This window comes from Argiope bruennichi, chromosome 6, assembly GCF_947563725.1.
Source record: "Argiope bruennichi chromosome 6, qqArgBrue1.1, whole genome shotgun sequence".
Taxonomy (NCBI): domain Eukaryota; kingdom Metazoa; phylum Arthropoda; class Arachnida; order Araneae; family Araneidae; genus Argiope; species Argiope bruennichi.
The window spans coordinates 4585996-4611103 of NC_079156.1; the positions used below are offsets into that span (position 1 = coordinate 4585996).

General features: G+C 29.6%; 2 protein-coding genes across 7 annotated transcripts in view; one reads left to right on the forward strand and one right to left on the reverse strand.

Moving 5' to 3' along the window:
- LOC129971429 (ATP-binding cassette sub-family B member 6-like) overlaps positions 1 to 1022 on the forward strand; it is a 57263-nt gene extending 56241 nt beyond the window's left edge. For both annotated transcript variants that reach the window (XM_056085184.1, XM_056085183.1), the window contains one exon: positions 840 to 1022. In XM_056085184.1, the coding sequence (XP_055941159.1) occupies positions 840 to 930 (91 nt within the window). In that variant the 3' untranslated portion in view covers positions 931 to 1022. The remainder of the gene's footprint in view (positions 1 to 839) is intronic.
- A 7157-nt stretch (positions 1023 to 8179) lies between these two features.
- The window catches only part of LOC129973000 (serine/threonine-protein phosphatase 4 regulatory subunit 1-like), a 125850-nt gene continuing 108921 nt past the window's right edge, over positions 8180 to 25108 (reverse strand). For 4 of the 5 annotated variants that reach the window (XM_056087335.1, XM_056087339.1, XM_056087337.1 and 1 more), the window contains 9 exons: positions 24630 to 24679; positions 24041 to 24223; positions 23319 to 23495; positions 22624 to 22739; positions 22411 to 22531; positions 20170 to 20285; positions 15107 to 15267; positions 14880 to 15034; positions 8180 to 10640 (listed from right to left, as the gene is read on the reverse strand). In XM_056087335.1, coding sequence (XP_055943310.1) covers positions 10587 to 10640; positions 14880 to 15034; positions 15107 to 15267; positions 20170 to 20285; positions 22411 to 22531; positions 22624 to 22739; positions 23319 to 23495; positions 24041 to 24223; positions 24630 to 24679 — 1133 coding nt within the window. In that variant the 3' untranslated portion in view covers positions 8180 to 10586. Of the gene's footprint in view, positions 10645 to 14879; positions 15035 to 15106; positions 15268 to 20169; positions 20286 to 22410; positions 22532 to 22623; positions 22740 to 23318; positions 23496 to 24040; positions 24224 to 24629; positions 24680 to 25108 lie in introns of all 5 variants that reach the window. The other variant, XM_056087336.1, reaches the window with a different exon arrangement.

The window sequence follows — 25108 nt, forward strand, 5'->3', positions numbered from 1 at the left end:
TTACCATGGAATTGGTCTTTTATAAACAAAAATGCATGTCGCGTTCAGGAGTCAAATTCTACTAAACTCCATTGATCAAGATTTTATGGAAACTTCTATACCAAAATCCTTTACTTCCCATGAACGTTTTTCTTGCTGGATTTATTTCCGTTTCAGTGCCTGTTAATAGACATTTTAGATTCTAATGGAATTATTAAATTGGCAGTTCTTAGAACTGCCTGCCCTCCCAAAAGTAGCTTTAGTTGAGCAGTTAAAAAAAAGAAATTGCTTGGATATCATTTTGAATTTCTATAGTGAATAATTATTTTCAAACATTTTTATTTTGTTCTTGAATGAAATTTGCTTTGTTTAAAAATATGAACATCACAAAATTATTAAAAATCAGGCTTATTAGTAAAATATTTGTTATTTTTTTTTTTCCAAAACAGTTTTCTGTGTGTGTGGTGCTTCAAACATGTGTTCATGATATTTAAATAATAAAAAAAATATGAATGCATGTTTGTGCATCATTTATAATATATTCATATTATGTTGTTAATGCAATGCACATGCATGCAATTCTATATAATAATGTATTTTTAATATGGAGTTGCAATCATCTCTGCAGTATCAATGAATTGGGCTTCATTACATTAGTTTTTAAAACTGTAGTAGTAGTTATTGAAAATGTTTATAATTCTATCATTTCTAAATTTCTCAACAAGTATACATTATTTTTTTTATGTAGCTGTGAAAATTCCTCACCCTTATTTTTTCCTCTTTGAGTGTGTATTGCTTATGTTTTCTATGTTCTAAAAGATATGATTTGGCACAATTTCATGTTTCCTTAATCATTTCAGGCACAGTGGCCTACTGGAATTGAATAGGTTTTATGCAAACATGTGGCAACAACAACTTGAGCCTGAAAAGTCAGATAGAGATAAGCAATGAGTTTGAAATTAGTATTTAGAAGAAGAGATAAATAGATTTAGTTTATGTAAATAAAATTTGAATTTTTGCAATAAATTTTGTTTTGCTCATTACGTAATGCTCTTACTTTTATTTTGTTTAATATAAAATTCCATTCTATTTATTAAAAATTAACCCATATTGAAACCATTGTAATGTTTATTTGTCAAAATTGCTTGCCACTGCATTCATGAATGCATATATAATTTTGATTTAATTCCACTTTTTTTTAATCTCATAAAAACATGTTATAATGGCTTGGTAATGCCATTTCATCTTCACAAAGGTAGTGCCCATGGATTCAAAAGGAAGGTTCATTCCAATTGACAAACTAATTAACTTGAACTGTTATCTTCGAAATTTTTCCATTATGCTTATCATTGAATTTATTTCCCATCATGAAAGCTGTCAAAGAAATTTTGAGTTGCAAGATTTTGAAAATGGTAATTCCAGTAAGACCACAGAGATGGATTATAAAAGCAAGGCAATTTATTTAATCCTTTTACTAACGTGTCAATTTAAAATTTAATCAATTTTAAAAATGGTATAAGGTTTTCAGAATTCAACATTTCAGAAACTTTATTTAAAAGCAGACGAGATATTGCCCTGAAGCACAAAAGCTGGCGGTCCTCCGAACCTTAGACAGTAACCGAGACTTTCTTTCCTCACATTTTGCATTTGCACAGGCAAAACAACAACAGATGCTGTCTGAAAGAATGACATAATGCACAAACGAAAGCGAAATATAAATATATATGGACAAACATAATTTTCAAGCACCAGAGGAAGGTGGTAGAAAAGAGAAAGCATTTCAAGTCTTAAGGGGATACTGATCAACAAGCACCAGGGCAGCCAGCTTATTTACCGAATATTTATCAGGAGACATGTTTAATGCGGATGAAACAAGCTCTACCTGAGTAATTTTTTCGACTTTGGAAAGATGTAAAGGAGCAAATACATATAAAGCCCTTGTAATTGTTTTGTGCTGAACAAATGTGACTGCTGAGAAAAACAAAACTGCAGGTAAAAGATAGAAACCATGACATTTTAAACAGATTAAGCCATTATTAGCTAATAAAAAGCAAATTCCAATGTGTGGAAGATTCCAGAATTTTTCATGTGTTGTCTTACGAAGTGGAACCAACAATTAAAATTCCCACTCTTAATGAAGAATAAAAACTCCAATAAAATTATATGCTTTAAACATAGTAATGCATATAAAAAATTTAATAAAATATTTTACTCATTTTTATATGCATGGCAACTTATTTTAATAAATAAGGGAAGAGTATTTGTTATGTTCATCTTCAAATAAGTAAAATAAGCTAAAACTAGCAGCTCAAGATAACAATGTCGTTAGCTATCATATAGCAACTATTAGAAGCTAATTTCACTAACGCGTTTTCCGCTTTAATTGAAGCAAAATTCATTGAAAAATATTAATTCCATAAAAGCCTCTAATATTTTTTACCAGTGACTGGCAGAATGAAGGGGGAAATGCTAGAAATTAAGAAACCCGTATTTACAGGGTGTCTTTCAATAAGCCTGTCACTTTTGAGTAATTGCAGTTAGCACTAAAAACATTTTTTTTATATTGGGGTTGAAAAAAAAAATTGAATGTATAAGATTTTCAAAGTGAGGTGATAACAATGGCACAACGTAGCTAGTTCAATTTCATTCTCTTTAAATGCTTGCAAATGAGTCTTTTATGGACGTTTTGAGGTCAGCCAGCTTCTTCTTGTAAGGCAAATCTTTTATATGACTCCAAATATTGAAATAGCATAGCTGGTGAATAAAGTGGCCAAGGCAATGCAACAGGATAATGATTTGGATCCGACCCACAAAGAACAGTTACCTTTTGTGGATGCCTTACGTAGACAAGGAGGGTTGGGGATCCCCAAAAGCGATATTTCTGTCTGTTCGTTCCCCTGACCAAACAGGCATCGTCAGAGAAACATTTCTCTTTATGAACCAATTTCCCATTGACCGAGTCCCGCCGCTGAGCGTTAGCAGTATCTGGGATGAATTGTAAAGTTTGGATCTTGTAAGGAAAAGTTCGATACATGCCCTCATTATCTTGGCTGCAGAGCTACTAATATCCAATTGCCAGATTATTAAAGAGAGCGCTTGGTTCTGCTATATCTCTTGTTGAATCAAACACTTCTAACAGTTACCTTTGCACCAACTTTTCCCCTTAGATCATCCGTCATGCAATCAGACGACATTTCAAATTTTCTAATCAGATCTCTTATCATTGCTCTAGAAAGCTTATATCAACTTTTGAATTTTACAGACTACTTCTGTAGCACTAGTGCTGCATTTTCACCATTTAAATACCAATTCTTAACAATAAATATACGATCTTCAATTGAATATGATACGTTGGAGGACATCCTCAAAATGATGTGTAACAGATAGGAGATGAATGTTCTCGAGAATTATAGCCCTCTGTAGTGATTGAGTTATAAGATGTAGGTTCATTAAATGACACCCTGTATATTTCAACAAATGAAGTGGAAACAGTGAGTTATTATACTATTTTAAAATACTGTATTAAAGCCTGAAACTATTTCCTTCTACTATACACTGAAAATCTATTCTCTTCTGTAGTTTGTTTGTAGATTTCTGCAATTTAAAAATCGTCTCTTGAATTTTTGCCCTTTTTGATTTTAAATCATTTAGTTTATCTGCAATTTATTTCCTTTACAATCTCAAAATAATTAAAAGCATAAGAATAGTTCAATTTTTTTGACGTATGAGTGGACATTTTTCTGCATATTCAAATTCTTTTGCAATTTGAAAATTCTTCATTCCATTGCATTTCAATTGAAACAAAATGTTTAACAACATATTCTTATTCGTTTTTTAATCTAACTCAGGGGTGTTTGTGGGACCCCAAAAAATCCCCTGAAACTTTTACGGTCTTACTACCGACATTTTGGAGTTTCGAGAAGGGGGGGGGGGATGAAAAATTACAATTATGAAGTATTGAATGACCTAATTATAAAAGTTCAATGAATTACTTTTTTTGCAAAATTAATAACCATAAATTTTTAAACATATAAACTACTACATTTTATGTAAATATTTTAAATTACCTGAATTAATTCTTTAAAAAAAAAAATTATCTAATTTCTGCTGCTTTTTTTTATTTTCTGATGTTTGTGGGCTTGTCTTTCTTTTGTGGTGAACTTCATAATTGCAGGAAGGTTGACTGTTATTTTCCTCATTTACAGTTGAAGAAATTTCCTCGAGAACTGCACATGCAGAGGTAGAAGCAGTTTGCTTTTCTGCTAATGTAGAAGGTTTTTCAGAGACTTTTATAGGTGACTCATCTGAAATACATGTTTTTAAGTCCTCTTGATATGTTTTCCAACTTCTGTTCACATTGAGTAAGAGATCTTTGTGAATTGGATCAGTCATTGGATTTTTTGAGCCATATTTTTCACATGAGGTTTCTTTAGAAGCCATTAAATCATATTTAATAGTCTGCACTGCATCTAGGGAATCAATCTTAAGAGAGGTTCTATAGTCAGTGACAAGTGTATCCATTAAGTTGAATGCACTTTCCACTAATGGGCCATGGAAGCAGCTAAGGCAGACTTTGACCAATTTAGCCAATGTAGGATACTTAATCATTTTTTAAATTAAAAACTTTAGACCAATATTTATCAATTGTACACTTGACTTGATTTCCACTTTCATCAGATGTGTAGAGCATTTCTTTGGTGATATCAATATCATTCTGGTATAACCTTATTCCAGCTTCTACTTTTGACTTTTCATTATCACTAAAAATATGGGACATAAAAGGTGATAATTTTTCAAAAGCTAATATTGTACTGGTTTTACCTCTTAGCTCTGGATCTAATGCTGTAAAACTAATTAGATATGAATTTTTAAGGGGTAATTTCTGTTTCATATGCTGTGCTGTATTAGTAAAAGCTTTCATCAGAGAAATTTGGAATTCTTTTGCTAATGGAGGATTTTTTGATAATTTCTTCAGGAGAGTGGAAGCTTCTGCACCAGTAAATATTACTTTGCTAGGTAGATGGAATTCTGGATTTGTGACATCAACCTTTAATAAATCATCATAAGATGTGAACTCTATATTTTCTGGCTTCATAAAAAAAGAGAAAAATTTTGCCATCAATTTATAAATACTGGAATGTATTAAATGAAGCATTGGTTTTTTTGTTTCAAATAATTTAATATATGTGTTGAACTCTGGTAATACTGCTGAATATAATGCCATATGCAATAAAGTTTTGTTTTGCATAACAAATAACCCATTTAGTATTCTTTTTATCCGAGCTAAAGCATCCTTTGTGAGTTGTTGGAAATGCAAGCAAGAATACACCCCTTCAACAATTTTTTTTTTTTGAGCTGCAGAAATATTTCTTTTATTGTATACAGTTTCAACATAAGAAAAATAATCCCCTTTATCAGTTTTATCCAAGTAGTGAAAATAAAATGCAATAAGAGCATCCCACAGATCTTTGATTCTTTCTAAAACACATAAAATGTACACCCACCTATGGTCTGGTCTCTTCAAGGGCTTAAGTTTTTTAATGGCAAGGGATTCACAGATTTTGAAAAAATTCTCTTTTACTGCAGCTTTTCATATCAAAATAGATGTCATTAAACAAATCTTCTAAGTATCTATCAAAACAAGAAGAAAATTTTTTTACACAGTTATTAGCTGTGTGACATGTGTCACCATCAATATCTAATAAGTGGGGTGCTTTGTTTGATCGTAGTCTGGTTTCAATACCCTTTTTTTTTCCACGCATGGTGTTACATGAGTCCATTAATACACTAATTAAGTTTGCCCATGGAATATTATTATCTTCAACAGTATTAACAACTGCTTTAAAAACAGCTTCTGAATTGCAAGATTCCATCTTTAGAGATGCAAAATGATGAACTACAACTTCATTTTGATTGTTGTCATAAAACTGCACCAATATTGCCAGTATACTTTCTTGAGCATTGCCAGTACTTTCATCCAAATTTAGAGAAAATGGAGTCTCCTTTAAAGTTTTAATGATATTTTCCTTAATAGTTTTTGCGAGCCCATATTTCATCTTATAACATGCAGCAGTCCTGGACATTTCCAACGAGTTTAGTGCCGTCTGATCGCGCCTCAACTGTTTGCAGAGTTCAATTAAATTAGGAGCTACATTGACAGAAAGAGAATTCTCGGCGATAAACGAAGTTATTAATACCTCTTGGCGTGCTTTTCTTGTCACTATATCCAATGGCCGAGCATCAGTCTCCAGTATTTTTTGAATTAGCATAATTACTTAAAGTCATTGAATGTCTAATGCACTTTGAATATCTTATGTGCGTCACAGTTTTAGAATGATTTGTGAAAGCCTTGAATCCTTCCCTACCATACTTCAGCAGTGAGTTACAAAAAACACAATATGCTTGTCCAGCAACATTTATTTTCTTGCACCATGTGCCGATGGTATCCCCATTACCATCTCTCCGTTCAATCCAATTCCACCTAAATGCATTCCGGACACCTTCTTCTAATTATATAATATCACTATTTATATCGAGAAATTTCATAGTGAAATTCTCTTGCGTACATAAATAAAAAAATATTTCAATAAACGAAACGAAAAATTTACACGTGCGTCAATAAATGAAACGAAAATTTTACACAGCGGAGAAAAAAAAGTTGCGAAGCGATCAATGACAAATAGCTAATACGGCGAAAAATCCCCCTTCTCTACTTATTGGCGCCACGCCAGGAGAGATAAGACCTTTGAACCCACTTGCCGAAAAGAATCCAGAAGAGAATGTCCGAGAACCAGGGGAATGAGTCATAACTCGCAATAAGGAAAGAACAAAAAAGAAGTTTTTTTCCCCCTTTTCACGCATTATCACTGCCTTTGGAGAAAGAAAGGAAACGTTTTCACCACACACACTGACCTTGCGTTTTCTGCTTTCAAAGCAAACAAAATTACCCAGATCAAAATAAATAATTCATTATTATTCCTTTTGAACGACGACCCCCGGAATTTCCGGGTATCGAAGTTCAAAATCCCCGGAATTCCGGGATTTCCCCGGAGCACAAACACCCCTGCTAACTATTTTTATTGAAGGAAATGATTTCATCCTCCCCAGAATTGACATCAAAATTTCGATTCGATTTTTTTTTTTAAACATAGAACATATATTGACTTTTCCCACATATAATTTAAAAACTATTACATTTATTCTAAATACGACGACAACGAAACTTGTAAGCCTAAAATTACAAATGGGGGGGGGGGGAGAGACGAACTCGATTCAATTTTTAATTACAGAGATAATGGCTGTTTCCAACGTTTTGAATCTGACAGAAGCAAGGCATTTTTAGAGACTATCACGAAAGTTCTCAATTATCTACCATTGGAATAAAATTCTGTTTTATGGTAATTACTTCTGAAGTGAGATATTTTAAGGTCTTTATTAACTGGACTATACACAAAGATTGAAAATCTGACAGAACTCCAACTTTTTGTTAGCAATGGTTCGCAATTGACACAGACCTACAAGTATGGTAAAAATACTAAATTTCATTCATTTAAGTCCTTCTATAATGACTAATAATATTTATATGAACAGATCCAAATCAACGATTTTTATTTAAAAATCATACACAATTTTCTTGCACAGTAATTCCATATTTTAGTTATTGAAATTCCAAAATTTCCTTTCATACTTGGAATGGTTTAAAAAATAAAAAGATTCAATTTAAAATCAAATTATCTAACAATTGCTCTCTCTTCACATGTTAAAAAAAAAAGAAAAAATCTCCAAAATGCCGCCAAGCATCAAAAATACTGCCCAAGTTCATTTGTCTTCAACTGGACAGACATAATCCACCCAAAAACCTTTTTTTAATAAAGTTCTACAAATTCATTAGTTTCTAGTACAATTAAATGGATTAAGTAACATTTTATTTGCAATGAAAATTAGTGGCTATTAATTTCCTAGAACTAGATATGTTAAAGAGGGTGAGTTACAAATTAATATGAAATGTAATAGAAATATTTAATTCTTGATTGAAAATGATAAATTATTTAAAAATCATTCTCATATTAAACACAAGTTTAAATCATGTTTGAATATTTTAATGAAATCACAGTGAATAAGAAAACTAAAGAAATACCCCCCCCCCCCTACTTCATTTTACAAATAACAAGTTGAGATTTAAAGCATGAATTCTAACATATGGGAAAAACAATTTATTTTATCACAACAATTATTTCAAATTTTGAAATATAATTTAACATTTATATAAAATGAAACATGCCAAAATGGAATTATTGAGAAATCTTGTATCTCATAATTATACATCTCCTCACATTATTACCAATTTTGTAAAGTAGTGCACTGCACAATTTGTTGAAACAAATGCATGGGACAGCATGGAATATGTGCAACAGATGCCATGCATTTAAACAAAAACTGCAATGATTCCAAATTAGATATTTTATTTCCAGCAATTCACAAATTCAATAATTATGGAACAGAAAATGCTGCACTTTTTCAATTGTAGCTGAACTGCTTGGCACAAAAAAAAAAGTTTTCAAATTATCATAAAATATTACTTAACTGATTACTCCCCCTCCCCCAATATATTTAGTAATCTACATTCAGAACTAAGATGTAAAAACTTAATATGCTAATTTCACATTAACCCATTAACTGCCAATTTTATAAAATTTTTTGGTCAGATAAATTATATACATGCATGAAAATTTATGTAACAGTGTAATTATAATGAAACTATACTTTATAAATATTAAATATTTTTGAAAAAGATCGTTATCGTAACCTAATTTACATATTTATGTACACTATTGCTTTTTAATATAAAAACCAAATAAAATATAATGCTACAAATATGACAATTCTGTTCCATTAAACTTGCAGATGATTTCAAATTTGTTTGCCAGTTATAAAAAAGTATAGAATACACACTTTCTGCAACGCATAACATTGAGTGAAATATGGAGAATGAAACTAAAATGACCAGCATACAAAATATATTTTTGAGCCGAGTAGTGCAAGTAAAATTTCAAAATTCTCAAATGGAGATTCCGACAGCTAATGGGTTAAAATGATAAATTTGTTTGTGTATTTACAGCTTATAAATTTAAATCCTTATCAAAGTTAATCATTTAACTGAAAATTTTAAATATAATAATGACTTGTGTAGAGAAAAAGATTACTTACATATGTATATATGGATTTAATACTTTGTCCAAAGGATTTTTTAAATAATTATTTAATCTGTGAATTAGTTCTAGAAAGACAAATATATATTTTTACATCTTTTTTCTTATCCATCCTTCTTTCATTTAGAACAAATTGCACTACATGCACATAAAAAACATAACTTTTGGAATTTACTTTTCTGTCGAATCTCTCTTAACATCTTACAAAAAGCAAGAAGTTGAAAGGGATTTTACAGTTTTGATTTTCATTGAAATACACTTTTCATTATTATTTGACATCAATGAAGTTCTTGGTACTCAGATATAACCTTCCTCTAACTGACAGATAATTGAGATCGTTTTTTATTTCAATAGTGAGGTGTTGCGACTACTATAAAATTTTAAATAAAATGGGCTGTTTTATTACAATATATTTTCCCACTCCATTTAAAATTAGGATTTATATTCTTCTTATGTGAAAAATAATGGAAACAAATAACACAAGTTAACTATTTCCATTTGAAATAATTTGCCCATTTTACTAAGCTCAATTTATTTTACCATATTCGATACAAGTTCTTCAATACACTACAAGAAAATTATGCTCAATCCCTGCATACAGAAATCTAAAAAAAAAGAATTGTGTGGAATCGATAATTTTATGTTATATTCATTAACTGTCTACTGAGGAATAAATATTTTTTACAGATAACATATTATATAATTATTAAACTAAGACATGATATCATAACATTTTTTTTTATTTAAAAGGCAAAAAAAAAAAAAAAAAGATAGATATAGAGAAATGATTTAAGTACAATGAGAAAGTGAAAAAGAACTTAATAGAAATAACAGCTATACGTAAAACACATTTCAGACCATTCAGATATGTATAATACATGGAAATAATTTAAATTTTGCATCATTAAAAAAACATTTGCACTGACTTTTTTTCTTTTACAACAAACAGAAAGATTGTGTTGTTGCACACTTAATATTTTACAAAAACACAAATCATTTATTTTAAAAATAAAACTAAAATCTGAGAATAAATATATAAATATATTGCTGTCTTAAAGAAGCTAGTAAAAAAGATCAACATAAAAATTAGTTATATTAAAAAAAATCCATGCAAAGCACATTAAAATATTTTTTTTTTTTTTTTTTAAAGTTTATCATTTATTTTGCACCATAAATCACTCAAAATGCATGTTCTCAGCGGCCCTTTTATTTAGAGTCATGTGAAAACACACTACCTGAATATTTCAGAATTATACATATATTTTAAAAAAAGGTCCAATTTATTTCCTATTGGAAAAATCTTGAGCACAGATCTTTTGACATCTCTCACAGTCAGGTTCTATGGCAATTCCTTGTCGAGATTAACCATTTAAAGAAAAGGATTAATGGCATTCCCAGTCAAAATAGGACTAGATATGATTGTTGAGCTAATTGCATATCAAACAAAGGGCTCTACCTAGAAACAAAAATATCATCAGTTTGAATAGCATTTAATAAAAGTATTTCATTAATATTATTTTGGCTTTACATCAAAACTTTTTACAAAAACTCCAAATATCTAAACTAAGAAATATCGGGCTAATTTGGATGACTATATAAAGATTTTTAAAAATGAGACAAGATCTACAAAAGATTTTAATTTATGCAATTAAGCTTATTTAAGACACATAAGTTATTGCAAAATTTACATTAAAAAAAGAAGCCATATGTCAACATACATAATTGATTATATGAGTTGAATATACAAGAAATAAACAGTGATAATTTCAGCAGAGAAAAATGTGGTAAAGAAAACTGTCCCACAAATTCTAAAATGATGCAAGTTCTTGGCTGCTTAAAAGGTGATGCTTTTCATAATTACGCCTAATGAACATTTTTTTAGTTGTTTCGCTCTCAGTGAACATATGTGAAAATATTTCCAATATATTATTGAATGCATTAATGGATGAATGTGACAAGTTTTAATGCCAATAAAAATTAAATTTTAAATTTCTGTTTTTGAACTAAAAAGGTAGAAATCGGTTTATCTTTGGAGATTAAATTTAATGTCTTCGGATTGATTAGTCATCTTTTCCTGCATTCCTTTTAGATATTAATTTCAAATCAATGACAATTTGTATGCTATCATTGTTTTAGAAGGGAGGGGGCAAGCCTAGTAAGCACCAGTTCTACCATATTACTTAGGTTTATTATTATTATCTTCCTACAAAGCCAGTAGAGTGCAATAAAATTGATTTTGTGAAACTGCTCAAACCAATTCAGCAAACCCAGAATTTTTTTAAACCATCCAATTAAATATGGATTTTGAGCAGCTCATTATTTTTTTAAATTCTCTAATCTATTTTGAATAAGCTCACAATTTCTCAAATAGTAAATGAACTATTCAATAAAATCCAATATGGTTAACAAAAAACCAACGTGCTACCTCTGCAGATTGAATGTTGCCAATCTTGCCAGAGAAATGTATTCTATTTTTAATGCAGTTACAAAAGTCTCATGCATACTCATTAGCTACAATTTGGGAATCTTATGGGAAAAGAACAGCTATTTCACATATCAATAATGGAATGATCTATAGAGGGGGAAAAAGGGGACAAGAAAAAAGATATTGTTTAGTTTTCAGAATATGACTACAATCTTTTATTTTTGAAATCTTTAGAAACTGCCATTTCCCCCCCCCCCCTTTGATCGGGGAAGGAGAGACAGATAAGAAACTTAAAATTATGTTTTTTATGAAAATTTTCCCTGCATTTTCTCAGTATTTTTGGATGACTTAAATTTCAGGTGTTTTCCCTGTTCTCGCAGTAGCATAGCAACCCTGTAACTTTACAATATAAAAATAAAATAGAATTGATTCTTCAGTCATTTTCATTCCTAAAGCATTCACATTTCAATATATTTACCAGATTTATGATAGTTTAAACTATCATCCACGAATGCTTTCAGATTTCATTCACCTATAATATGCGCCACTCACTTGCTAAATCAATTAACTCTAGAAAATAGAAAATGCGGGGGAGGGGTGTGTGTGAAAATAATATACTTTAAAAAATTCTATTTAAAATGAAATAAATATAGCAGAAAACACTATCGTAGGCATATTTCATCCCTGATGACATTATTATTCAAATTTATTATTGAAGAAATTAATTGATTTGGTGAGTGAAAAAAGTAACTTCAGATTCTATCTTCAAATAAATTCACATTGCTGAGTAAATGAGACAGTTAAAGTTTTATGGCACAAAGACCAAGATAGGCCATACTGTACCTATCTTGGCACAAATACAATAGATGTTCTTATGATTTTAGGTGGACTGGGGGAATGAAAGAACTGAAGTATCACAAGGGCACTGAATTATGCTACTGGTCAAAGGTATTGCAAGTTTGAGAAATTTTGTTTTTTCATTAATAAGCCCTTAAAATGTAATATTTTTTTCATTTAAAGTTATATTTTTTACTATAAATATGGTAGAGAAGTTTCAAATTATTATGTCATCCATTGTGAAGTAATCATCTGCAACGACTGTGTCATCCCAGTAGTTTATTATATAAAATAGCTCCACCTGCGAAGGATTTTATTTCATTTGTTGCGTTGTCGAAGTATGTTTGCTGTGCATTGCTTTTCAATTTAGACTGTTCATTACATTTTAAAATTTGTGAATTAACTCGTGAGAAGTGCTAGGATGTTATTTTAATGCAAATATAAAACATTTCAATTGTCAGGATTGCTCATCGATTTGACTGCAGGGAGTCGACTATTTCACACCTCATAAAGAGATTCAAAATCGAAGGAATGTAGGTAAATAGCCCAGAAGCCTTTTGAGGTTATTTCATAAACATGCTGATGCTACATTGACATGATTATATCTTAAAAATACATTTGCAAGCTCTACTACACGTTCAAAAGAATGCAATGAATCCACATCTGTAATTGCCAGTTCCAGAACACTTCGCAGAAGGCTCTGTGAAGCTGGTTACAATGCACAAGTACCTAGAAAAAAACCCAGTACTGACAAACAAAATGTGGAAAAAATGATTAGAGTGGGTCAAGGTGCACAAATTCGTAGTATTTTAGAATGGAGGCAAGTTATATTCATCTACAAAAATTGCTTTTCTTTAATGTGTTGACAAGCCTGTCTGTACAGGGAACCATGAATGGCGACAAGTATGTCTGTGTGCTGAAAGATCAATTGCTTCGTAGTGCTAGTGACACGTTCCCAAAGCAGATATGGCTATTTAAGCAAAATCTAGCATCCTGCTATACATCGAAAAAGATAAGACAAACTTTACAATTTCATTTCATTTCAGTTCTGATCTCTATATCAAAACATTCATTATTGTAGATTAAGACTGCATTTGCAAAACATGGTATTAATGCTCTGGCATGCCAGGAAACTTGCCGTATTTAAACCCAGTTCAGAATTCATGGAGTATAATGGGAAAGAAAATAACTGAGAACAAACCAAGAACTTCAAAAAACAATAATTAAAGTTTAGTACCATGAAACACTGAAAGAAGTGTTTCAAAACCTTGTAGATTCCATGCCTAACAGAGTGGCTGCTGTGATCAAAGCCAAAGGCAACCAAACCAAATATTAAAATTTTTTCAATTAACTTGAACTTTTTTTATAATGTTTTCTGATTAAAAGAACTTAAAATTTCTTCTTTACTTCATTTTATTCCAGGGTACTAAAACGGATTCCGATAACTTGTACATTTTGTTAGTATTTTATTCTTTTTTAAATTAAATATTTTTTTTTTGTGGAATAACTTAATTATATCTTGTCTTTAATTTAACATATTCACTTAAAATATCATTTTAAATAAATAAAATTACTTTTGGGGGCTTATTCTTAAAATTTTTCAAACTTGCAATACTTTTGGCCAGTAGTGTAGAGGACATTCCTTCATAAAACTAGGACAAACATAGTGAAGAGGACATTTCTTCGGACAAACATTCAAAATTTTGGAAAACTTCCATTACTGAACAAGATTTTACAATGATTATCAAGATTATGTTTTAACTTATTATTTAGGGATATTTTTTCACTAACTTTATTTTAAGTCTTATGTTGTTACATTTTTATAAAAACATATTTCACAGGGGATATGTATTTTAACAGATTCATTACATCTTTCCTATTACAGTTTTATCTATGAGATAGAATAAAGGCTGATCTAGATTTTCTTTTATAACTTACGGCCTGCTTGCAACGTATTTAACACATATGAATTATATTTCTGTATTGCATATATAAAATGATAACATATCACACCCTGATATGTTATCAATTTTGATAAATCACATTTGCACTAGAAGGCACTTGTCGGCACATATTTAAATGTTATGCAGATTTTTGAGAAGGTGGATTTATATCAGAGAATAGAGTAAATTGGCTCGAGTCAATATTTTTCGAATGCCAATGAAATTTTTTCATTAAATTGTTAGAAAATCGTAATATAAAAAAAAATTAGCAGCATATCATGTACTTAAGTACATTAAAATAAACACACAGTTGATCAATTTGGCTTGTAAATGTTTCAAGAGTTAAAAACTTTCCACATTTACCCCCTCCTTATTTTATTTGAAGCCTTAAACGGTCTTTTTAAATCTACAAACAGAATAAAGGAGCAGAAAGAAAATATGTTTTAGGCATTGAAGCTTATGGCCCGAACAATCAAGCTTGCTCACCACATTATTAAACTCCCCGTTCTGGAGACAGGAACATTCATGAGTGGAGACCATATTGGCATAAAACCTCACATCTGCATCCATATCACTCTGGAGGGTGTGAATCGTTTGCAACAGCAATTCCCGATGTGGGCTCTTAGGATTGGAGAAAACATCTGGAAAAACAAAGTTAGTCAGTCTTAAAAAATTCACCAAAATCAGACTCAATGAGAAAAGATTTTACTCACCCAAAGGCCATATGACAACAACCAGGCATCTGGCAATTGCTATTCTCACATTAGGAACTCTGTCCCAACAAAGATATAACAGCTGAGGTAGGGCATCTTCGGCAAACTGATCTGGAGAAAGTGCCTTATCCAGGATAATTTGCTGGCAAATGTAAACATATCTAAAGTAAAAATTGGAGCTTAACAAAATGTTCCCACACAAGGAAGATACATCAAATTAAAAACTGTATTAGTATAAATATTTAATCATGCCATGCCTTCCCCCCCCATTTTCAAATAAGGAATTACTTATACTGGATTGGTACTAAATATAGGGGGGGGGGGATTCCTTGTGATTTTTCTCATGTGTATATGTAATATAAGAGGAAATGTGCAAACAGACTTGTGTATTAGTTATAATGACATAATATTCCCCGGTTTAAATGAATGGAAAAAGCAATAATTTCAAATTACACAAAATAATGGTAAGTTTATATCCATATAGTATATAAGAGAACAATTTTTCTTTGTTTACTGTTTAGAATTTTGTAAGATGAAATTTAGGAATCGGATTAATAAAAGACAAAACTTTTGCTATCATGATACAAATTCATTTAATGTTACAAAGGCAAGATGACTTTTTTTTATATACTTTTGCCAATTCATATATTTGGGATCAGTTTCTGCAATTTTTTCAGTCGCCATTTTCATTCCCCCCCCCCCTTCTGTTACAGCATTTTCATTTCTAATGCTGCTATGAGTTTGTCGGACAATTTTTCATTTAACTCTTCCCAGAACAATTTCCTGCTCTTTCTAAAGCTTCATAATATTTCGCACATGCTAATTTACCATACTGAAATAAATCTTTTGAAATCAAAACCCGAAAAACCTCCATCAATGTTTATTACAGATTTTTTAGACCAATTAAGATTTTCAACAAGCATAGTCCTTGTTAATATAAAAGCATCTACTTTCTACAGATATATTGCCATGTGACAACACAAGAATTATTTTTACAATTTCTCTAAAATCAAGAAATTCTTTGGATATAAAAGTATTAGAATAGAAATAGTCTAAACATTTTTTTTTAATTAAAAGAATCAAGCTGTTCTTTGTATTAACTTTTCAGTTTTCTTAGGAAAATTTCAAATCTGATTTTTGCATATTCTGGTGATATTTGTGCTTTGGAATAAATAATTGAAACAATTCAACCATTTCTTTTCATATAATAATGCATAGGTTCTTCAATAAATGTGAATTAAAACAAGATTCAGCATTTAAAAACAGCTCAAGTAACTAATAGTCACTATTACAATATCAGTATTCTTTTTCTTGTCATAGATTTTTAGGATCTATAAAAAAAAAAAAAAAAAAATACTATTGCATCAAAGCAAATTTCAAATTTTTTTATGGTTAAAAGATTTCTAACAAGGCAGTTGAAAAAATGGAGTTAATCCGTAACAAATAACATTCAACATTTTTATACAACCTAATATATATATTGTTTGGCTATTTTCATACCAGTGAACATATGCAAGTAATTTCCCATTTTGCCAGGACAAATCTATCCAAGTAGACTTATAGTGGTGACAACATACAATTTACAGTAAAAAAAATTATTCTATGATATTCCATTTGTATCAAATTTATAGCATTAATTGCATCGTTTTTGGCAAATTTATCAACTGATATATCATTGAATGCAGTTTGGACACAAGTTCATACTGGACAACGGAAAAGTACCAATATGTGAAAATATTCTCGATAATCATTGAATGCAGTAAAGGGCGAATAAGACAAGTTCTAATGCCCATACATGTTCATCTTTATATCACTGCTCTTGAACTAAAAAAATTTAAAATTGGCTTCTTTCAAATTTGATGTTTTCTGAGTTTTTTTTAAAAAAAGTAATTGCCAAAGAATATTAGCATTATAAGACAAGTTAATTTTAGACCAATCTTGACAAGCATTTATAATACAGATCTAGGATTTTTCTAAAAAAAATTGAAACTATGCAAGTCTGCATGTTGTCAAAAACATTTAGAGTACTTTTGCAAACACTAGCACATGAAAAGAACAAAATTAGATTCTTTCCTCCTTAACAAATTTGTATCGTGTTTCGTTTTTAAATGTGTATGGAATCTGCTTGTACTTCCTCTGTTCACTTTAATAACTCTTGAATATTTTTAACATTGTGCCACCATATTCTTTTCATCATATAGATAATGAAACCAAACCGAAGTATTATCAACTGAATTTTTATGTTCTTTAAAGTTATTCATTATTATGGGTTATTGTATATGAATATCACAAATATAATAAATCTGAAAAATATTTTGAACCCTTAAGTATGATATGCAAATATAATGTGAATAACAAATTCACCAATTTAAAAAATATCGAAATATTATGCACTTTCTTCACAACTACAACCTTGTTTTCACAGATACGAATATAAGACTATGAATCCTGCGCATGTGTAGTATCACTAGGAGCCGTAATAGGATAGTTGTGACCTGCCTCCTTGGATGATTAACAATATTTTATCACCTCTCATGATTGTACGATGCAACTTTGTATTCACATTCTAAATAATTTTGAACATTAGAGACATAAAAACAAAAATATATATTATTTTGCTATGTTGGCGATCCTTGAACATATAGTGGAGACAATTTGAAAAAGATTTTTTTTTTTTTTTTTTTTTTTTTTTGTAAATACCGAAAAAATGGTATTTAAACTTGTGAATACCGGCATTACAATCCCTAATTATCACCTCTCGAAGATCCGCGGAAAACTTTTTTTAAAATTGAAATCTATGTATTCCTTTAGGTTCTCAAAAACATTTATTGTACTTTTGCAAATACTGATATTTTCTACCCATGAAAAGAACAAAACTTGAGAAGAGCAGGTAACTTCCAGGAAATCAGCATGTTTAACTGGACTATCTAAAAATATTCTAAGCATTGCTCTTAAAATAATATCTGCTTTACATTCAGAAATTTTACAGTCATTCTCGCATGGCAATACTTTTTTGGGCTAATTACTAATTTTAAATTTACGCTTTGTCCATACATACTAATTAATAAAAGTAATTGTATGCCCAAACTTGATGAACTTCATTAATATCCTCTAACAATTCTTAACCTTTGGTACATCTCAAAAATATTGAAAATCTTCTGGAGACTATTGGTCGATTCACACCAATATCTGATAATAAAATCTATTTGGTATTTATGTGGAATGCAGTTCAAAGTATAATACAAATATTTGATTGTTTAAAGAATTCTAACAAGATAGTTGAAAGAAAAAAAAAAAGAGTTAATCTGTTATTATACTGAATATTGCTATTCTTGCCTAAACAATTTATTCTATTTTCTCATGCAATTACAGCATTTTTGCACATCATTATAGCTGCAATCTAGAAATCTTGTGAAAAGAAAGCAACCAATAGTAAAAGCAACCAATCGAAACTAGGATGATCTATACAGGAAAAACAGGGGAATGAGAGAGAAGATAAGAGTAGAAAAGATGTGAGCTTATGCAATTTACACAGCTGTTCCATTTTTAATCTTTTATACTTGCAATGTTTAGAGACCAGCATTTCTTAGATGGAGAAAAAAAAAAGGAATTAAGGAAAATCAAATTCCTCATATTGTTCTAATTATTATGGAAATTTTCAAATTTCCCTATTTCTTGGATGATTTTTAAAATCCCTTTATTGTTCTGGAAACATGGCAACTCCTATTTTATTAACATTCAGAGAATCTGAGTCATTTATCCAATCCTAAAGCAGATAAAGAAGCAATTGTATTTATGCTTGTGTTTATATAGTGTAAGTTATGAATGCATGTTAGCTGAAATAATTATTTTAACTGAAAGAGAATTCTGAAAAATATTAGGGAAAAATCATCCTTTGATGAACTTAATTACAAGAAAGAATTTGTAATGAATAACGATGTAGACATGTTTGCGCTTCGGTGGGGGAAAAAATGCAAAATGAAAAGAATACCCCCTGCCTTTTTTTTCACAAGCGGCAGTATCATGAACATTCTGCAATTGCAAAGAAGCACTTTATTATAACTTTACTGACTAAAATTTTTTTTAAAATGTTGCATTGTTTTGGCTTAGATAAGGGTATACATTGATATAACTCACAGTACAATTGAATATCAGTTTGTGTTGATTACTCTCTCAGTGATAGATGAATATGAAAAGCAGTTTCTTGTTGTATTCTGCATTACATCAATTGTTGATACAAACACAAGTGCACATCTTCAGTGTACAAAATCCAGTATTTCAAGTAGCTTTAAACCTTTTGTTTTTTTTTGAGCAATGATGCAGCAATGTTAAAAAATGCTTGGCATTCGGATAGGAATTAGAAGAAACATCTCTTTCAATTAAAAAAGAAAGAAATTAGGGGTGATGTATATAAAAAATTAATGAATTAGACAAAGAAAACATTCAAGTCAGGCTAAAAAATTTTGTGGGGGGGAAAAAAGGAACAAAAGAAATTCCTTGTATTTTCCCAGTTTTTAAGGAAATCTTCAAATTTCCATGTATTCTCTGTTTTTAAACCTTTTTAAGAAATCACACTAAAAACACTAATGCTATGAAAATAGACATAGTATTCATTAGACTGAAGACAGCTATTTCAAAGCTCAGAGAAAAGGGAAGAACTTTGCAGAATATGCAGATTTTTTTGAGACAACTAAAATATTAGTATTATTTTTCAATATTACTTTTTATTAAAAACTGTAAGGATTCAAATATTAATTTTTTAAAAAAATTCTTCAATGTTAACTCAATGAGTGAAATTCTGATTGCAATATAATATAGCACATGTAATTAAACATTTCTATACATAAAAATGCAGCCTTTCAAGCAGCTTTAAAATTTTTATGTTGTTACTTGAAATTCTATGAAGAGTGAAACAAAATTCAACATCGAACAGGTCACAACCATCTTGAAGCTCTAATTTGCCCATCAATAGTTAGTGGAATAGATACTATGAATTATATACAACAGATATTGCAAGAAAATTATGATCATAGCAAATTTATGAGATTAAAAAAAAGTCTTACAACTGCCTGTGAAGCCACTTGGGAGAATGGACGAATTTTTCAGTGAGTTCCGACAAGACTGCTTTGGTATAGACAGGAGTTAGATGCTCACTCAGTCGCTTCATAGCAGATGCCATCTACGATCAATTTTAAATCCAATTATAAAAGATTGGCAAAAAGGGATTATATCAAATTAAGAAACTTCACATAGAAGCAACACAAATATATCATAAAAGATCAAAAATTTAGATTAATTCTATTTTCTTCTCTAATCTTTACTTAATTAACAGTTAATTTAAGAAATAACTTCATTTCCAAACAATACTTTTTTTTTTAATTTCTCCCCTAAGGTTAAAAGATATTTTCAGCAAAGAAAACTGTACTTGCAGCATGGATCATCTTTTACATTTACATTCACTATGGCAATTATTTCATATTCTAGAATGAGTGTTTTTTTTTTAACTCCCCAATCAAATTATAACTAATGTGCCTGTCCTTTTTTATGCATATTTGATACTCGATTTTTTTTTTTTTTGCTCAAAAGAAGCAATGGGCATTTTATGACACAAAGATGTGGTTGGACAATCTTGAAATGCAAGAATAATATGAAATACAATTTTCAAGTTCAAATATGAAATATTTAGAATAAAAGATAATTACATTTTAAGTCTTGCAAATTAATATAACATTTCAACACAATCTACAACTAAAATGGCCTTTCATTTTCACGAGATCATACAAATGCATTGCAAAAAGCACAAACAATAAAATGAAATTTAGGGTGCTCAATGTGTGCAAAACTGAACAGCACTGCAACAAATTGATCAATATATATATATATATATATATATATATATATATATATATATATATATATATATATATATATATATATATATATATATATATATATATATATATATTGTGAATGCGCACGACTGGGTTATTGTGTGTGTTTAAAATTAAATTTCGGATTAGCCAAATTCCTTCTTGAAATCAGTTCCTCATATAAAGAAACTTCACAAGCTTGTGCTTAATAAAAAAAACAAGTCAGTTTTAAAAATGTAGATCATAAATAAATATATATATATGTCCTGCCCCCCCCCCATTTACTTTATCTATCTATCTATACATTATCGAAAATTCATATGTTTGAACCTTATACAATTAACACACTTCCGGACAGATTCAAAAGAAATTTGGTAGACACATTCTTTCGTGCCTAGAAGTATTTACCGCACTATTAAAAAGCCTTTAAAACCCCCTAAAGATAACGAAATGGGAATTTAATGCTTTCCCACCGTAATTCCTGAATAAATCAGATTTTTTCTGTTTGAAATATTTAACCTATTTTAAGGTTTAATTACATCTATTGCTAGTACACTTTTTCCAATGATAAAAATATTTTCTTCAGAAAATTTTGCTTTTCTATGCAGCTGTCTTCAGTTCAATTTGTTATGTAGAAACTTTTGACACATGTTTTAAGAAGCTTTCTTTTAAAATTGTTGCATTTTTTTTTTTTTTTTTTTAACTATGTGATCTAATTTTACTACATTTTTCAGTAATTTTGTTTTAATATACCCAATTAGTATAGCATGGCAAGACCTTAGGTTAACATATGTTTTCTCTTCAAACATCACAAACCGTGCCAATTGTCTAAAAATTTGCTATCTTGAATGACTACCAGAAATGGTAACAAATAGATTTTAGTGCTGCAATAAAGTTGCAATTACATTTGGTGAGATATTATCCCAAAATGAATTAACATTGGTGACTGCATATTAATCTTAAATGCAGCCCATATCATAAGATTTTTAAAAATGATTTATAGTTAGAGAGAGTACTATTTACAAACAAACAAATTTAAAATATTTGTTTAAATATATGTTTAGATGTGCATACTCACAGTGTATCTTACTCTATAAAAATTATTTACTTGCAGGCTATCTAAATTTCATAATTCCTGGAATTCAGTTTTAGTAGCATTGAAATCGTGATGCCACTAATGTTCTCTCAGTTCCAGAAAAAAAAATATTACTGCTCATAAATAGTTTCAAGCCTGAAAAGTTTCACGTAACAAATTTCAACTCAAAAATCTACATTATGATTTTAATCAATCGATATAATTTAGTGTATTGAAGCCATAACATCTTTGTAGAAGTTGAAAAAACTTCAAATAAACAAAAAATAAATCCCACAAATAATACTGACACTCTCAAAGAAGGAATACCAAAATTAAAGAGTTTTATAACAATTACTTACAACACGAACAGCAGCCAAGCGCACTTCGCATATTTTGTCTTTGATTAATGTTAAAGCAAGAGGCACCAAATGGTCTCGAACTTCTTGTGGTTCAAATAAATCCGAAATTAACACAAGCTGCCTGTAAAATATGAATAGAAACATAAATTTCTTTGCATCTCTATCAAGAATAGTCCCCCCTCCCTTAGGAAAAAAAGGGGGAAAAATGCATACTCAGCCAAAATAAGACGGAATCTCCAGTTTTTAAAATTGGATTCAGTGTCATTAGCAGAAACAAGAAATTTTGGTAGGCTCGGTAAAAACTGCTTTCTCTCTTCAGGCCGCAATACCTAAAAATATATAATGAAAATCGTATAATATAATCATAAAATATTTATTACACACAAAAAAAGAATCATTTAATAAACTTAGTATGAATATTTTAGAAATATTGATATTGACAACTTAATTATTGAAAAAAAAAGGTTTATTATATCTTTGTTAATAAGGATATTAGCAGAACACTTAACTCAAAATATAAGATGAAATAATAATTCTCTAATTTAATAAAGGATCTCATGGTGTAAGAAACAATAGAGTCAACAATTTTTAGAGTGCATGACAGAAATAATTAAATAAAACAAAGTCGCTCAGGAAATAAGAACATATTAGAATGAAGGATATTAAATTAAGAGATATTATTACAAAGAAACAACAACAACAACAAAAAAAAAAAAAAAAAAGAGTTTAGAACCTTTGTTAAACATAGGAGAACAGAATACAGAAATTTTCTTCAGGTTTAAAAATTTCAACCACCTGTTTACATTATCAACAAATATATTGTAGGTTTCAGAATACTGCACTTTATCTAATCTCTGGCCAGAATTTCTCATTAAAAATATGAAAGCAACATTCCACTAAGAACATACCTTTAGAAATTCACAAAGATTTTGCAGTATCCCAATACGAACTTCATCCAAATCTGAGATAAGCCGCGAGAAGACAGGAATTAGATCTCGAGAAGTTATTTCTGGACCAAGTATCACAGCCAGTTGGTGCATAGAGAAGGCAACAGTACGACGGACTTTCCACATCATCACAAATGACTGGTAAAAGTGAAGTAAAGATTTATATCTCAAACATACATAGATATCAAACATTATTTACAAACGATAGTGACCACAAGCAGAAAGGGGAAAAACAATTGTACTTTAAATAAAAGCAATTGAAAATTATATATTTAAAACAAAATTATGAACAAACACAAAAGGAATTTTTTTTTAAATTCTGCTTCAGAATATAAACAAATTATTTATGATAATAGCTTAATACTAGTATTAGATTACTTAATATCAACAACAAAAAAAAGTCATTGCTCTAGACTATTTTTATATTTATAACTTGTATGACTAACAATATTTCATTTTCAATGTGTATTTAATTCATTCTCCAACACATACTTAAAAATGAACAGTTATGAATAGACACAATAAAAATTTACTGGTATGAAAGAAATTATAAATAAAATCCTGAAAGCCTTAGCTACGATGATAGGCTTATTGTAACAGCATTACTTACAAAAAATATTAAGTCTTTATTCTGACTAAGATTGAGTTAACAATGGTGCTTTTCTTTAAAAAATAAAACATACCGGTAGTTCATTCATGAGGACATCAAAGGTATCTTTCAAGCAAGGCCAATACTGACGTCCCAATGTAAGAGCAACTGCTGGTAGACTGTAGGCACAATGGCGAGCAATTTCAGTATCTGTTGCTGAATTAGATCCATCTGTCATACAAAGGTATTGTACAAGTAATTCAGGTGGCACTATGTCCTGCAAAAGAATTTAATTTGAGCTTAAGTTCATATATTTAAGACTACCATACTCACAAAATGGAATGTAAATTTCTTAGAAGAGAAACTACATCAAAAAGAAGTTTGTTTTTGAGATTAAGCAAGCTTTCTACTACATTTTTCTACTAAAATTCTACATTTGAATATGATAAACTCAATTGAAATCAAAAACAGTATTAGCAACACAAAGCATTTTTTCAAAGCCTCTATACAAAAAGGAATACCATAATCAGCAGATTGAGATTTCTGGTATGAAAAAATTATTTCATTCTCATTTATAAAAATGGCAAAACAAATGAAAAACAACAATCATAAATTAGTACAAAATGTTTTTTTTTTTTAAGAGTTATTACTAATAAAACACTTTAGTATTTCAGAAATCTAACCTGATCAGTGGGAGAAAGTCTTGCACCAGGCGGAGGCTCGCCTTTATTCACTGGAAAACAAAAAAGATAAATAAAAATGCAATTTTTAATTAGAATAAGTAAGTAAAATTTAAAATTTCTGTCTATATTAGACTATTATTCAATTCAATATAAAAACGCATTATACCAAAACTACAAATAAGCTTTATAAAGAATTTTTGTCCAGTTTACTCCTTTCATTAATTTTTATTATTTATTTTCTATCGTTTTAGAGTGTAAATTATAATTCATTATTGAAAATCTTATGGAATTTTGAAATTTTCCCTCAAATATATTGATAGCACAGATAATTAAATTCTAAAAATATTTTTAAAAACATTAAAACCACACCACTAGATGATGGTTTTAAATCAAGTTCCACCGCCATACACATAAAAGTATTTAGAATACATATAAACTAATTCTTATATATAATATCAAATGCCTGCATGTTTTTTTTT